This window comes from Salarias fasciatus, chromosome 8 (genome assembly GCF_902148845.1).
Source record: "Salarias fasciatus chromosome 8, fSalaFa1.1, whole genome shotgun sequence".
Taxonomy (NCBI): Eukaryota; Metazoa; Chordata; class Actinopteri; order Blenniiformes; family Blenniidae; genus Salarias; species Salarias fasciatus.
Window position 1 is genome coordinate 10,414,100 of NC_043752.1, and position 16,315 is coordinate 10,430,414.

A 16,315-nucleotide genomic window follows, 5' to 3' on the forward strand; every position below is an offset into this window, starting at 1 on the left:
TAAGGCCTGGTTGTGCCAGCATGGGATTCTTCCCAGGATCCTATGGCCCCTCTTGGTCTACGAAGTCCCCATTTCAACAGTGGAAGGCTCCGAGATGAGGGTGAGCAAGTATCTCCGTAGGTGGCTTGGTCTCCCGCGAAGTCTGAGTAGCATTGCTCTATATGGTCAGAGCAACAAGCGCTCCCCATCAGCAGCCTGAGCGAGGAGTTTATGGTATCACGATCCAGGGAGCTGCTGCAATACAAAGAGTCCAGCGATCCGAAGGTTGCACAGGCAGGGACTGAAGTTAGGACAGGACGAAAGTGGAGAGCTGCCAATGCTGTGGACATTGCAGAATCAAGGCTGCGGCAAAGGGTGCTGGTGGGCACAGTGGCCAAAGGAAGAGTCGGCCTTGGCAGTAGCAAAACACCTCGCTAAGAGAAGGCTCAGGGCAAGGAGAGGAGGTCACTAATCCTGGAGGAGGTGCGAGCAGGAGTAGAGGAGAAACGGGCTAGCCAGATGGTGGGGCTGTGGCAGCAAGGTGCCTGGACAAGATGGGAGCAAGCTGTGGAGCGAAAAGTCACATGGACTGAGCTTTGGAAAGCCGAACCCCATCGGGGCTGCCCAAAACACCTTATCGGGCCTGTTGGCCACAGCGTGTGACTGGGAGCTGCCCGTTGATCTGGGGAGGCAACTGAGGTTCCCAGAAGAAGTAGCCAGGACAACATTAAGGCCAGACATTGTCCTCACCTCAGTGGCAACAAAGCAGGTGATTCTCCTGGAGCTCACCGTGCCATGGGAGGACCGAATCGAGGAGGCCCATGAGCGGAAGATGGCAAAGTACTCCGAACTAATGGAGCAATGTCGGCACAACAGCTGGCGGGCAAGGTGCGAACCCATCGAAGTGGGATGTGGAGGATTTGTGGGCCAATCCCTCTGCAAGGCCAATAAGATGTTAGGCATCACAGGATCCAGCAAGCGAAGGGCCATCAAGACGGCCAGCGACACAGCAGAGGTAGCGTCGAGGTGGCTGTGGATCAGGAGGAAAGAGGCGTGGCGTGTAGGGTAGCATTACCTGGACACAAGTTGGGGCCTGATCAACCCCGACTGGGTGCCTGGGTGAGGGGGTCTCATTGCTGAAAGACCTGAAACCCCTGAAGACCCCAGGTTACATCACTGATGATGTGTCCAGGGGCACCACAAGGTGTATTTTAGAACATCATGTTTTACCATGTAAATATATTAAAACTAGGACAAAAGCAGGTTTCAATACAGATTTCAAACAGTACTTCTGACAGAGAAGCATCATAATTCATTTCCACATATGACATGAACACTGAAACTGAAGCCATTACAGTCAAAATGGTCTTATTATACAATGTACAATGAGATTAAAGAGTTTCTCCTTTCTAGTGCAGGTGTGAGGTGGAGTTATGGAAAAGTTGACCTGGTTGAAGTTTACTGTCAAGGAAAGGGGTCTGACCAGGTGTGAGCACACTTGCCAAGAAGAACACAACACAGGAAGTCGCTCTAATAAATTATATTAAAATCAGTCCAGCCCACAAATAAAATTCAGTCAGTTCAGTCAGTCAGCTCAATAAAACAAATGGGGCTATATCTAAAAGAATAAATAAAAAAAACAAATGTCGGTCTCTAAGCTCCAAGGTCCTCTGTGCTGCTCCTGGGATCCAGTCCGGGGATCCCTCGGTCACGCGTGGCAGGTCTCCCCACGAAGGCGGCGTCTTCCTCTGCTTCGATGCGTGGGGGTATGACGTCACACACCCGCCTGCTCGCCGAGCTCCCTCCGGGCTGGGTCTGGAACCCTATGCGTAACAGAGCTGTGGCAGTGATTCGAACACGCCCACGCTCTCAGCGCAGCTCATCCGACCAGTGCTACTGAACCTTCAAGGTACTCACGGGCCAGGCAGGGTTTCCCCTGCCTCTGCATGTACATCGCGTTGGAGCACTGGCGGTCCCAGCGTGGTCCTGATCCGCTGTGTGTGCGTGCCGTCCTCCCTTGAAGCTTCCACCCACTGCAGAGTCTCTGGAGCACACCTCACGTGTGCTGTCGTCTCCTCTTTATATCCCTCTGATCAGCGCACACAGGTGCACTGATTACGCAGGGCGCTCAGTGATTGGAGGGATTGTGGGGATGTGTCAGGTAAAGTGGCCAGTCCATTCAAAAACACAAATGAATAAAATGCACTGCATATTAATAAATACTAAATAAAAACAACAAAATCACAGCCTGCGGAGGTGTGGGTGCAATGTATTAAATGTGAACAATGGGCCCACGAAGAGTGCACACCTGGTCTGACAGTTTACAAGTGTCACAATTGCTAGATCCAGTGGTGGGCCGTCAGGGCCTGCAAGGCCTTCTCTGCTGGCCTAAAAGGTATCTGAATTACAGACTGATGTGAATTATATTTTGTCCATGAATACTTACTAAATGATTCCAAACGGTATGTTCTGGTTCCTTTCATAGTTTTCCCGTGGTTGCGCTGCTTCCAGACATGTTTTTTTTTTCATATTGAATCATTTAACCAATCAGATTTCAGGCATCATCTGTTGCTAGGGCAAAAAGAAATCTGCCTGAGGCCTTCACTGTCCGTTCTGATAGCCCAGTAAAGTAAAGTGAAGCGTCAAGCAGACAGTTGCTTCAACCAATCAGATTTTGAGTTGGCGACTCAGCGCCTTCTCGCTAGTGTACAATAACAACAGCATATCCAGGCCTTCTGATTTACATTCACCAAGAGATACAGTAGGTGGCGGTATGCACCTAAGTTGTTGGTCGTTACCCGCAAATGTTCCAAAGAAGAATAAGGAGAAGAAGCAGAAGAAGACCTGAAGAGAATTAAAACTTACATACCACAGGGCAAGCTTGACTTTCAGCCCTGGGTTTGATGGCAATGGAGAATGATCTGCTGATTGAACTGAAACGCACGGATAATCTATATGACAGCAAATTAACTCTTTTTGAGGAAGGAAAGGTGGATGGATTTTGTTTACAAATAATCTGGATTTTGGTGAGTAAAATGTTCCTCTTTTCCTAAATAATATTGCTGTTTTATTAAGTTGATGCTTACTGTATGTGCACAGATGTAGTAGGAGACTTGTGCACTTCAGCAGAGGCATTTATTGTGTATCTATCTGCTGTGCAACAACCCTTTATATGCATATCTGTTTAATAAGATTTTTTTTTTATAGACATAAAATAGTTATTGAGGGGTGGATTGGTTCAGACGAATCTGTTCTGAAGGCCTTAGTGTGAAATGCACGGTCCGCCACTGGCTCGATCATATTTCTCTGCCTATAGTCCCAAGTGTTTGAATTCAATGTGGTGTCCAGTGGAGGTAGAGATGTTATAATTGGCTACTCGAAAAGAGAAATTGGTAACTTTTTGTTGTATATAAGTTATAGCCTAAAGATAATATGTGAAAACTGTTCGTTATAGGCTAATGCTTGGTCCGAGCCTATAGGCCCAAATTCCCTCAATGTCGTTGAGAAAGCACAATATTGCTAAAAGTTCAAATGAACTATTTTGTAGCGTAGGCCTACAAATATTTATTTAAGCTTTATTTGAATTTTTCCTTTCTACGAGGTCAAGCATGTTCCAGCTTTAAACGTTTACATAAGATTAATCTTTTTACATTGCCTGATTTTCTATTTTCATTCAATCAATGGCAGATGTTTTGCCCTGTTTTATACAAGTTTTGCACTGTTTTACAAAGAATGAAAGTGAGAATGAAAGTAAACTTAAGAAGGCTTTCAAGCACTTTGTCTGGTGCCGTGTTCAAGGTGCTAGTGCACTTTTGCTACTATTTTGAATATAGTAGGCGAATGTTAAAAATAAAATTGTTCATGAAAAGAATGACAATGGTGTGATTTGACCGGATTGAATTTAAGTGTTGTTGCATAGATAACCCTGTAGGTGTCACTGTCTGTAGGACTCAGTAGAGATATCATTCTCATGTGGCACATTTTTCAATGTTTGTGTCCAGTCACCTGTCGATCCAGCTATTCTAAATCTGATCGGGATTTTAAAACATAGTGCACGACTCCATCAATCAAATTTGTCAACTTTGTTGGTGTAATGGATATGTTTTTACTATCAAGGAATGAACAAGACCACAGCAACTGTTATACATGGTAAGTTTTAAAGGTGCATTAAGGAGTTTTCACGTTTTATATGAAACAGCGGCCCCTGCAGGCCTTGGGCGTAACTGCAGCTTAGTGAAATGCTCGTGTCTGTGGCTTGGGTGCTGTACGTGCACGGAAGAGGGGAACTCCTTCCTCGCTCTTTAAGTAGCGCTTGAGTAAAATGTAAGTTTGTTTTGCCTGGTGGGGTCTGTGCTGGAGTTGTGGCAGTGCTAGAAGCTGGTCTTTTCTTATTTTCTGGAAGATCCATCCTCAGTACTGCTCAGTTGTTGTTGCTCACGAAGCATCTGGCAGAGTAATGGTGGTCAAAACGAAACTCGTATCAGGCCAGCGGGAGCGCGCATTACGTCACATCTTCTCAAAGTCTCCCCCAAAAAATTCTGGTGCTGGACCGGCTCTGCAACTTTTAATTGACAATTAAGCGCTGTTAGCGGTACTTGCAATGAATATGTCGGGGCATATTGTACACATCATTGAATATTTGTAACATATTTATGGTGGAAAATAAGTATTTTTAAAGTTGAAGAACTCCTTAATGCACCTTTAATGATAAACCTATGTTAGCCAACATTTTATATCGCACCCATGTCATGACAAGAATGTAAAACAGTTGCTTCAATGATATATATTTGATTTCATTTGAAAACGGCATGTCTAATGGTGTTTTTTAACGCTGTTGCATTTATGACGCATGCCGTTACAATTAGTCCGATCGGCGCACCAAATGTAACATTGGAAACGTTTCCACGTTCGGTTTAATAACTCCCGAACCGTTTCATCAATAGAAAACTTGAAGTGGTTTATTATAGCAGACATTTGCAGATCCGTTGCCTGAAAATGTTACGTGTGCAGATAAAAGGATCTTTGAGCAAAAGAGTGAAACGTGCAAAATGTTACTTCCATGGCGGCTCTCCCCTACTTATGTGCGTGACGTCCTCAGAGACACTGTGAGTTTCAGCGCTGCTCCACTTTTTCTGTATCATTCCTTTGATACAGCCTGATTATCTTCATGTTGTGAAGGTCAATCCACAAATCCCTCTCCAGCAAGAAATCATGGTTGGGGTGGAAAAAGAAGTTTATCTTGGTGTCCCTCTGGAAATAGTAGGTGGAGTATTTCTCAAAGTCATTAGTCAAGAATCCGTATGCATCCACCTGAGGGCGATATAAAAAAGCCAGATTTTTATTTTTACTCCAGCTTGTATTCATAATGAAAAAGTGACATGATGTTACATATTTCTTAAAATTAACAATCGCTCGCTGTGACTCATTACCTTTTTATTGGAGTTACTTGTTTATATTGATTGATTGATTTTATTTGTTTCATTCTTTTTATATTACTGAATATTATGACACATTAGTGAACAACTTGGTTCAATGTTTGATAATGTTGAAGGAAGTCAAGACAAAGAGCTCTGTTATTTGGAAGAAAAATCCAAAGCACAAAATTATTCACATTGTCTACTTATGTGCTTGTATTTGTTCCGAATTCAGGATTAATCAGGAGTTTAGTGAAATAGTGATAACATTAAAAGGCACTGAGCTCATGGAAACCTTAGGAATAGTTACTATGTTAGAAATAATATTTAGTAATCAGGTCAGTATTAAAAAGAAAGTGATGTGAACTTGCTGTGTCACAGGTGTGCAAAGCCAGGAAGATGGTGAAGGCTCCATTAGTGGGTCGGATCGAGGGCCAGCGTTCGGTTTTCAGCTCCGGTGAACTCAGAAACCTGGAGGCAATGAAAAAGAAACCATCAGAATAATTCTCGCTTTTTGCACATTCAACACATTTTGATCAGTAGAAGACTGATGAAATCCATGATAACAGCTACATTAATGAGATAAAAGCATATGCTGGGCAGCCACTGCTGTAGGGACACCTGTTTGGTTACTCATTCACACAAACTCAGAACCTTTTTTTTTCTGTACTGTGTAACGCTCCATAAGTTGGTAAATCATGCAAAGCTTGGTTGAGATTGTGTTCAGGAGGCTGACCTGTTCCTGATGTACCGCAGGAAGTCCGGATGCAGAACGTAGAACCGAGTCTTTTTGTACTGCCCCGAATAGTAAAGCCTTGGGCTGATGGGTTCAAATGCACACACACGGATGGATAAATGATGGATTGATGGATGGATGGACAGTTTCATCTGTAAACAGTCCATACTCACGTCTTTTTGCGGAACGGTCCAGCAGCAACTCTCTTCCCTTTGAGAAGACCCTCCAGCCACTGGATATCCTTCAGCCTCTCCGGCATCATCACATACTTTATACCCTGGAAAAGTGAGTAAATCTAACATTTCACCTTCTCTGAGTGTGTGGGGGAAAAAGGTCAATGTTACAGCATCGTCTTTAACTCCTTGTACCTTATCATGAGGAGCAGATTTGTATCCGTATTCCTTGAACAAAACAGGTGATTTGACGATTGAGTGTGCCGAGTGGACGTACACCGAGGTTCTCTTGCCGATGTCTTCCTCATAACCCTCTGTGATGGCGCCATTCATCCTGACAGAGAAACATCCCAACATGGACAAAGACATCCCACAGAATGACCCTGCCTTTGACGAGGGACAGCGAAACGATCATAACGGCACTTGATCACTTTTTGGGAGGACAGAAGACACTTTTCAACGAGTGCATTTGCACAGTGCAACCGCTCCCGGAACTTACTCACAAAAGTGTGTACATTTTGCTCACTGGAGGCTTCAGAGGAAAGGAATTTTTTGTCACGCCCTGTGTCCCTGGGGCACTCGGGGCCTGTTTTGTCTTGTGCATGTCCTGTCTTCCTGTTTTCTGTCTGCCCTCATGTTTCTCCTGCCTGCCTCGTTACCACCTAATGTGCCACACCTGTGTCTGCCCCTATCAAGTCCTGCTCCCCTGGTGTGTCTTGTCGGCTCCTTGCGGGTCTGTCTGCGTGCTTCTGTGTCCTTGCCTGCATGTCGGCTCAGCTCAGCGTTCCTGTATTCCTGCATTCCAGCGTTCCTGTTCCTAAAAATAAATGAGTTTGAACTCCACCTGGCTGCCTGCGCGTAGGTCCTTCCACCGCACCCGTGACATTTTTCCTTTAAGGACTTGAGTGGACTAAGACCAAAGACGAGCTCTGCAGGACTGAATCCTAAGGATTCCTGAACATCATTACAAATAAGACATTTTGGAATTCCTTCATCCCACCTCTCACCTGTGTCAAAGCAGTATTTTCGGAGCATAGACTTTAACATCTGATGCCAGCGTTCTAATGCTAATATTCTAATACACCAATGTTGACACCTTGGTATATTCTTTTAATGAACATTGCAGTACTGTTCTGGATGATTTGGCCTGTTTCAAAACAAGACGGGCCCCAGCAACCAAGCCCGCCCCCTGGATTAATGACAGTATTTACTCGCTGAAGAGAGACTGTCGAAGGGTTGAGCACCTATGGAAATCCACTCAAATGAAAATCCACTATTCTTTTTTTGAAAGAGCTTTTAGCATTTTTTAATGAATTAATTGTCTCCCATTTTTCCACCCTAAGTGTGTGACTGTGGTTTGTGTGTCTGTATGAGTGTGGTTTCCCAGGTTGCTGCTGCTGCAGAACAAAGAAATCGCCTCATTGCCTGCACCTGGGGAGCCTGCCGAGAGGGCAGCTTGTCAGTCAATTCCACAAGCCACCTGAAGAAATAAAAGCAGCTGGCAGGACATTGACAGGCAGCTGGCTGTAACCAGCCATGCTCATGTGCCTCTTGTATTAACTTTTTACGGTGTAAGTTAGTGAGGCACTCGATTCTGTGTTTGTGACACTCAGTGCTGTGTTTTGGTTTCAGGAGTATTTGTTATATTTATTTTATTTTTAGTTACCTTTTGGCCTTTCGCTTGTGAACCAATAACTCTAGTCTAAAGTCTATTGTTGTTACCATTTAATCTTACTTTTGTTAATAAATAACTTTCATTTCCATTCATCTGTGGCCTTATTAAAGCTAGGGTAGACGATGTTGTCCAAAAGCACTTTTAGTCATACTGAGCGAAATGCTCCTTGCCCTCTAGGAGAAGTCAATACATTATGTGGACAGAAAAGGGTGCGGAAAAAATCTGACCACTGTAGCGGCCAAAGGACAGTAAAAACTCCGACCAATCGGAAGGCGCGGACCGCTCTTCAGGAACCAATCAAATCCCTTCGCCGTTTTACCAGCCCCCTGCGCGTACATTTCAATGGCGTGCACTGGCCCTGGTTCAGTGCGCGCGCGTTGTCAAGGCGCTCTCGCCGCTCGCGGCTCGCGTGAAAAATAGAAGGAAGCGGAGCGTGCGCTGCTGCGCTCCTATGCACGTTGTGTGCGGGCAGTCAGAAAGGTTAATAACATTGGAGGCGATCACAAATTCTGTGCGAGTGGCGCTCCCGCGTGCGCGCGCGGCGCTTCCGCGTCCTTTGCGTTCGCTGCCAACGGGAGCTCCTCCAATGGGGTGGGAGCTGGGCGGAGCCTTGGGAGATGCTACATTCATGCTACATGCTAGTTTTCCAAGATCGTCGCCCCTAGCTTTAATGTTACTGCCTGGATTAGCTGTTGGGAATAATTTATCTATTTAACATTTATTTATAGAGGAGTATAAATCTTGTGCAAGACCTGGCAGTGACTCCTGAACAAATAAAAGCAGCTGGGAGGACACTGACTGGCAGCTGGCTGTAACCAGCCATGCTCACGTGCTTCTTGTATTCACTGTTCCATACTGTGTAATTTAGTGAGGCATTCAATTCTGTTTCACACTCAATTCTGTGTTTTTGGTTTCAGGAATCTTTCTTGTATTTCCATTAGATTAAGGCTACACTGCAGGGCTTAATGCTCAATTCGGATTTTTTTTTTGTGAAATCCGATCTTTTTGCGAGTTCGTTCACATTTACAATAAAATGCGACTTGTATGTGATCTCCTGTCTGAACGGAATCCCGCATGCGCAGAAGAGGACAGAACGACATCACGCAGCAGCGCACTTCAGTGTTTGCGGAACTCACAAACAACATACAGAATCTGCAGTTTTTCAAGCGTCGATTTATTTAAGAACTGATCAAACAGCATTCTTACAATTCAACACTGAGCAATCACTTGAGCGCAGCGCTTCTAATTAGCCGCGCCGAGCTCCTTCTGTGTGTGTGTGTGTGTGTGTGTGTGTGAGAGAGAGGGAGAGAGAGAGAGAGAGCGCGCATGTGGATATTAATATTTTTTCTCTCCATTGTCCTGGCGCTGCAGAATTTAGCGAATGAGAAGGAAGACAGCCAGGTTTTTGGCCATGGCGTTTTGTGGGGCAGTGGTAGCAACAGAGAAACGCAGCCAGGAGTGGTGGGACAGTGATGTGAGCTTTAATGATACGGAGTTCATTAATAATTTTCGGATGACAACAACTTCCTTAAAGGTGCCTTAAGGAGTTTGCACGTTTTATGCGAAACAGCGCCCCCTGCAGGCCTTGGGCGTAATGCAGCTTAGTGAAAAACTCGTCCCTGTGGCTCGCGTGCACGGAAGAGGGGAACTCCGTCTTCGCTCGTTTAGAAGCACTCAAGTAAGATTGAAGTTTCTTTTACCTGGTGGAGTCTGTGCTGGAGTTGTGGCAGTGCTAGAAGACAGTCTTTTCTTAATTTCTGGAAGATCCTGCTCAGTTGTTGCTCACTAAGCATCTGGCGGAGTAATGGCGGACAAAGCGAAACTGAACAAGCCGGAGCGCGCATTACGTCATTCCTTTCAAATTCTCCCCAAAAAAATGCTGGTGCCGGACCGGCACTGCAACTTTCAAGTGACAATTTAGCGCTGTTAGAGGTACTTGTAATGAATATGTCAGGGCACATTGTACACATCATTAAAAATGTGTAACATATTTATGGTGGAAAATAAGTATTTTTAAGGTTGTAAAACTCCTCAATGCACCTTTAATGTACGTCTGCGAGCGCCTTTTTTTAACACTCACGGCAAGACACACGTCTTCGGCGCCCCGTATCGTGACGTGCAGGTTGGACAAATGCGACCTGGCCATTCAGACTGAAGTCGCATGGCAAAAGATCAGATACGTAACGAATTCAGGACCACATATCCAAGTGGCCTGGGTCGCATTTGAAAAAATCGGATCTGTGTCATTCAGACTGTCATGAAAAGATCCGATACAGGTCGCATAGGGGCAAAAAAATCAGATTTGGGTCACTTCAGCCTGCAGTGTGAACATAGCCTTAGTTGCCTTTTGGCCTTTGTGTTTGTGGATTGACACCTCCAGTTTAGTTTATTTTTGTTTCCATTTGAGCTTACTTTTGTTACTAAGTAACTTTGTTTTCCACGTAAAATCTGTGGCTTTTATGTTACTACCTGCATTAGATGTTAAATGTTAGATGTTAGATTAGATTGAATCTTGTGCAAGACCTGGCAGTGACTCTTGGAAGGAATGTCACCATCGTAGACAAGGCAGACTCGCCATGAAACGTTAAATCAACTTAACTTCCAAAGAGCTCAGTTGTTCATATAAAGTTTATTGATTATTCAACAAATCTTGAATTTTCTAAGTGATTATGTCTCTTCCCAATATGTTTATAGCGTCTGTACATGCATCGTCTGTACTTTTGGTCTTTTCTGTTTGAATAACAACCAAAACCACACCTGTCCTTTTCACAACTTGAGAATACAATATGAAGCCAGGTACTCAATGAGGTGAACTTTATCAAGGCCTGAAATGTGAACCTCATTGACGATAAGCTGTCTCTGCAGACTGGGACTGTAAAATGATCTTATTTTGTAATCCAAGCCTGGAAACCACTGTGAGAGGAATGCTCACGTGGATGTATTTCTCCTTTGTGGCATAATTCAACAAATTAAAAGATTTGCTTCTTAAATTCTGACATGAAGGAAAACGTTTAATCGGACAAATTATTTCATTTTGCTTTGTTGTGCTTTTTCCCATTTAGTAGCATAAATGACGATATTGAACAAACTATTACGGTTGTCCAAAAAGTTGAGTGATTGATTTTTGGTCACTCCTTCGGTCAATACAAACTGTTCATCAAACATCCTGGAATTACTTGCTCCCCCCTCAAATTCTCATCAAACCCAAACTTCAGCATGCACACACTGGCATATGGATAACGGATGCTCAGATAACCACGAATAATAAACTGCAACGAAACCCCACAGTGTTAAAACATGAATTTTAGGATCAAGCTATTTAAAGAGGAGGGTGGAGGGTGATGACAGTGAGGCATTCACATGGAGCAAAAACTAGCAAAAAGAAAGAAAACAAAGGTCACAAAGAACAAGCCATTGTGATCAAGTAAATATCTGATCTATTTCTAAACAGGAGAGGTTTCCTCAAACAGGTCACTCAACATTCATACATCTTTATCTTTCATAGAAAGCGTGCAGTGTCAACAAGGTCCGAACTAAGGAACTTTTAATGGTTTCAAATGTAAATAAACCTGTAGCTTTTAAAATGAAATATTTAATCTGTTCAGTCACATCAGGGCGCAGGCTGACTGTCACGCTGACAGCATCTCACATCTGAAACGGTTCCACTAGCTGGTCAGTCAGAGTGTCAGCTCAGTAAAACATCCCACCCAGATGATATTTCTCAGACTACGAAGGGCAGGCAGCATCCACAGAAGGAAAATAGGAATACAGGAGATGTCTGCATGCACTTATTATAAACATGTACATCAATCACTGATGGTTCAGCAAGTAGTAATGTCAAAAAATGCGATCGATCGTTTCCACGCCCATGCATTCCAGGCGCATTCCAAACACAACAGATAGACGATTATTTTCAATAAACTGGTTTCTTCAACACTGCCTGCCTGGAATGCGCGGGTGGGAAAGGAGTGCCCCCGCCAATACGGAAGCAAACTAACCCCGCCTGCCAGTCACGGTCCAGGCGAACAAAACAAGCGCCCCGCGCCACCGGCCACCACTAGATGACAATGACAGATTTCTCAGGAAGCCTTCCAAGATCAGCAAGATGGCGGCGTCCCCAACGAAAGAAGTTCATAAATGTCAGTATTTTGTCAGTTAATAAAGTTTTAAAATGTAAGAAAAACATTCTTCTTCGGCAAACAATTGCCGCTTCTGCCTATGTCATCGGCAGCGGCGATGACTGATTTCAATTTGGTCGCATTGCTTTAAAAGTCCATCGCAAATCATTTGATTCTAAACTGAAGAAAAGTGTTCTCCACTTTAGCTTTCCTTACCGAAAGACGTAATCATGAGCGTCAATCTCTGCCCCCATTTTGGAGCCGTTGAGGATTCCTCCAGTCCCCACCACTGCACAGCGCACACAGCCATTGCTCCCTGGTTTGGGGGAAAGCAGTGGCTCTTTGGGCTTTGGAATCAGTTTCAGGACAGGGATCACATCTGTGAAAAGCAAGAAACACAAAGCATGTTTTTGCAGGGTTTGCTTTACTGCTGGCTGTGTCAGTAATTGCCCGTTTCAGATGATATTTTACCTGGACCTTTGACTTCATTGTTGCGTTTGTTGTCAGAGACTAATCTAATTTTAATCACATCACATCTGCTAAACATAAAGAAAAGTGACCTCAGAGTGCTACAGTTGTTTACTTTACGAAGACAGTTGGATAGGGTTGCTCTGGAAATCCAGAGACAAAAGAAAGTCTGGTGATCATCCCATGATGACTTTAAGTTTCTTACAGCCAGTCTTTCTCCAATAAAAGCCAATAAAAGACATGTTTCTGTTCAATGATGAAAAGTTCTCAAGTTACTTACCCTCGTATTTATACTCCATAAAACCAAAGGGACTGTTAAAATGTGAAAGCCGGTTCCACTCGCTCATGTTGATGCTGTCTTTGTGTAGAAATAAACGGACGTTGGGAAGAAAAGCCTTCATGAAGAATTCATCCTTTGAGTTTCTCAGTGACTGGGCACACGTCTGAGAAGAAAAACACATCACAAAATGAACAGGAAAACGATGAACTGACTTTAAACCTTATGATGAGGGTCTAACAAAAACAAAAATAAAGAACGACGACATTCAATCGAGCCTCTTTATGTAAAAGAAGAAACAAATCATGCTTGCGAGCATAAAACTGATGAATGAGCATATTTCAGCCTCCTCAACCCCACACCCGTAAGGTTCGTTGATGTGCTTTGTTTCTGTCCCATCCTGTCTTTGCATGCTTACTGCGGGTCGAGGGGGGACATCCTGGTTATAAACATCATCAAAATCCCACACAGGAGCCTTCTCAAACATTTTTTTGTAGAGTAAGGGCATCGGAGTTTCAGGTTTAGGTTTCAGCTCTGTCACCAGGGTGGCATTTTCACCTTTGTCCAAAACTGTAAATTGATTTTCAAGTGAACTTCTGTTTCCTCTATGTTTCTTCATGAAACTTGTCCAGCTGAAAACGAACATCAAACACCACATCATGAAATTTACCAGAAAAAAATGAAGTACTTTCCTTCAGTTGAAAACTTGCTTACCTGTGGCTGTTGGATGTTTGTCCCCATGTTAAAAAACAAGTAATAGAGATCACTGATACAAAAAGGAGAAGTACGAAAATCTTAAAGATGTGAAAAGACATTCCTGAGCAGTAGAGGATTTGATTTGGCTGATTAACAAGCAGCCAGGTTGTTTTCCCTTCAACAATATGCTCAAAGGTGAGCTGCCTGGGGTGTTACCTTATCATCAAGGCGATTGGGCAGGGCTGACTCACAGAGCACTAACCAACCCTGTCTCCACAAAATTACGTTCTGAGGAGATAAACTCTCTGCTCAGGCGATGTTCTGAATTTCTTATGCACAAAACAAGGCAAAATTATTACTTTAACTCTTCAAAACCCAGTCATTTGTTAGCTATAAAACTTCGGAAGGATGAGCATTTCGTTGATATTTTTTGTATTAAACATAAAGAGGGCATTATACAGTCTGACCCAAAAGAAGTGCTTCTTTTGCTCCTTTTTTATCACGAGCTGTATAAATCAGAAAATAATTTCAACGAACATGCCTGCATTAGCTTCCTGAATTTCACTAAATTACCTCGCCTGAATAATAATGATGCTGCAAAATTAGATGGCCCTGTTACACTCCAGGAATGTGAAGCAGCTGTTCGGGATATGCGTAAAGGTAAATCTCCAGGACCGGATGGCATTCCACCCGAATTCTACCTTACTTTTTTGCATCTGGTCGGTCCGCCGTTCCTGGGTATTATTTAGTATTCAATCAAAGAGGGTTTATTTTCTAGAGATGTCAATTCGGCACTAATTTCATTACTACTTAAATAGGGAAAGGACCCAGTAGAATGTTCTCGTTACTGGCCTCTTTTGCTTTTGAATGCAAAATTACTGGCCCGGTGGCTTCAAATTCATATGACACAACTGGTTCATTGTGATCAGACGGGGTTTATAAAGTCTAGACTGGCCACAGATAATGTTAGAAGACTTTTACATGTTATAGAGGGCGCCCACACCTTAAAATCTCCTGCTGCGGTCCTTTCCCTAGATGCAATGAAGGCCTTTGTCTGTCTAGAGTGGCCCTTTCTGTGGTCAGTGCTCGAGTCAATGGGTTTTGGAACCCTGCTCATTAACATGATAAAAGCTCTCTATAAGAATCCAACAGCTGTCGTGCTCACAGGTAAAAGTAGTTTTCCTCCCTTCCCTATCTCAAGAGGATCAAGACAGGGATGTCTTCTCAGTCGTCTGTTATTTGTCTTCTCTCTAGAACCACTGGCACAAATCATCCGCAGTTCCTCCGTAATCTCTCCCATTTCTATTAATAATACCTGTCATCATATCTCATTGTATGCTGATGACATTTTATTATATTTAAATAACCCAGTGCAGAGTATCCCTCATGTTTTGACGACCGTTAAATATTCTGTATAATATAATATAATCTGCCTTGCTGCCTCTAAATCATGCCATGAGTAATGCACCCATCCCTGCTTCTATTCCAGTTACTAAAAACTTTATTTATCTGGGGATCGATATTTATTCTTCTATACAGACAATAATTAAACAAAGTAGTAGCTGACCTCGATAGATGGTCTAGCATTCCAAATTCACTTCGTGGTAGGATAGCCATTGTTAAAGGGGAACGGTCGTTTTTACAATCTGGACCTTATTTCACATTCGTCACAACAACATTTACTCACCCGTTTGACTTTCGTGTAATTTGCAGTTGGTGCGGAGATAATTAGATGCTCCCATATCCATATAACGGCAGCGGGCGGGGCACCGACATGCAGCCGTTACAGACGCTCTTTTCTCTTATGTTTGTTGTGGCGTGGTAGATACATGTAAATTTATTAAGTCAGCATCACTTAGCGCTATTGGGAAGTCTGTAAACCGGCTAGATTGAGCAACTCTCCGGGAGCGCTGAAGCGATGATGTCATCACACTGCGCCGCTGCGCACATTCATTCTGTTTGTTTACATGGAAGTAGCGTCTCTGCTCTGCAGTCAGACCACGGCATCTCGATCGGCTTTTTTAGGCAGTCAGAGTTTATTTTCAGCTGGTTGTAACTTTGGTACAATGGTTCCAGTGTGCATATATCCTGGCTGTGAAAGTGAAATGACAAGCTGGACGTCATTGAGCTCACAGGCTCCCACTTCGTGACCGGGATTTATTGAAGCTATGGCTAATAGCGCTCAACATGGACCCCAGCATTAAAGTTCCAACTTTACCACATTTGGATTATCGGGTAGTGCCCACTTCACATCTGAGGACTTCTTCCCAGTTCAGGAATGAAATGAAGGCCAGAGGATCCAGAGAATGAACCTCAAAAAGAATGCCATTCCAGCGGCTGCAGGAGGAGAGCAGGTCGAGGTAACAAGACGCTAACGCTATTCATTTTTTTCTTTACTAATGTCTAGAGCAGGGGTCGGCAACCCTTGGCACGCGTGGCACTAACACTGGGCACGTTTACATGCCACCCATATAATGGCTTATAAGGCAGAGCGGATGTGTCATGTAGACGTCCGAGTGGATCTGCTTCACTCTGAGCGGATTGTATTTCGGAGCCGATTGTACGAGGTGGCGTAGACCGATCGATAACCCGCTCCGTGTCTCATATAAAAGCTGCCTGACAGCGGAGCGGGAAAAAACGGGGGTTATTTGTTCCGCATGCGCGCCCCCGTACGTAGTGACGTGACGACGTGCGCAGTAAACGGGAAACAGGACTGTCAAAAACAAGCAGAAAAACATTTTTTTTAATAAAAACCCCGAGAGAAAAAACACTGGAGAGA

At 43.8% G+C, this 16,315-nt stretch overlaps 1 protein-coding gene and 1 long non-coding RNA gene across 2 annotated transcripts; both read right to left on the bottom strand.

The window, feature by feature from the left end:
• Positions 1–1,504: 1,504 nt before the first annotated feature.
• Positions 1,505–2,450, bottom strand: LOC115393083 (uncharacterized). The gene is made up of 2 exons (XR_003931923.1): positions 1,897–2,450; positions 1,505–1,802 (listed from the first exon to the last, which is right to left on the bottom strand). It is a non-coding gene; the product is annotated as an uncharacterized LOC115393083 (long non-coding RNA).
• A 2,424-nt stretch (positions 2,451–4,874) lies between these two features.
• Positions 4,875–13,737, bottom strand: LOC115393082 (alpha-N-acetylgalactosaminide alpha-2,6-sialyltransferase 1-like). Its single transcript, XM_030097904.1, has 9 exons — positions 13,555–13,737; positions 13,259–13,472; positions 12,844–13,006; positions 12,312–12,474; positions 6,498–6,636; positions 6,303–6,406; positions 6,130–6,213; positions 5,765–5,864; positions 4,875–5,289 (listed from the first exon to the last, which is right to left on the bottom strand). The coding sequence occupies exons 1-9, from the start codon at positions 13,653–13,655 to the stop codon at positions 5,092–5,094; spliced, it is 1,266 nt and encodes a 421-aa protein (XP_029953764.1). The 5' UTR covers positions 13,656–13,737; the 3' UTR covers positions 4,875–5,091.
• Between the last annotated feature and the right edge of the window lie 2,578 nt (positions 13,738–16,315).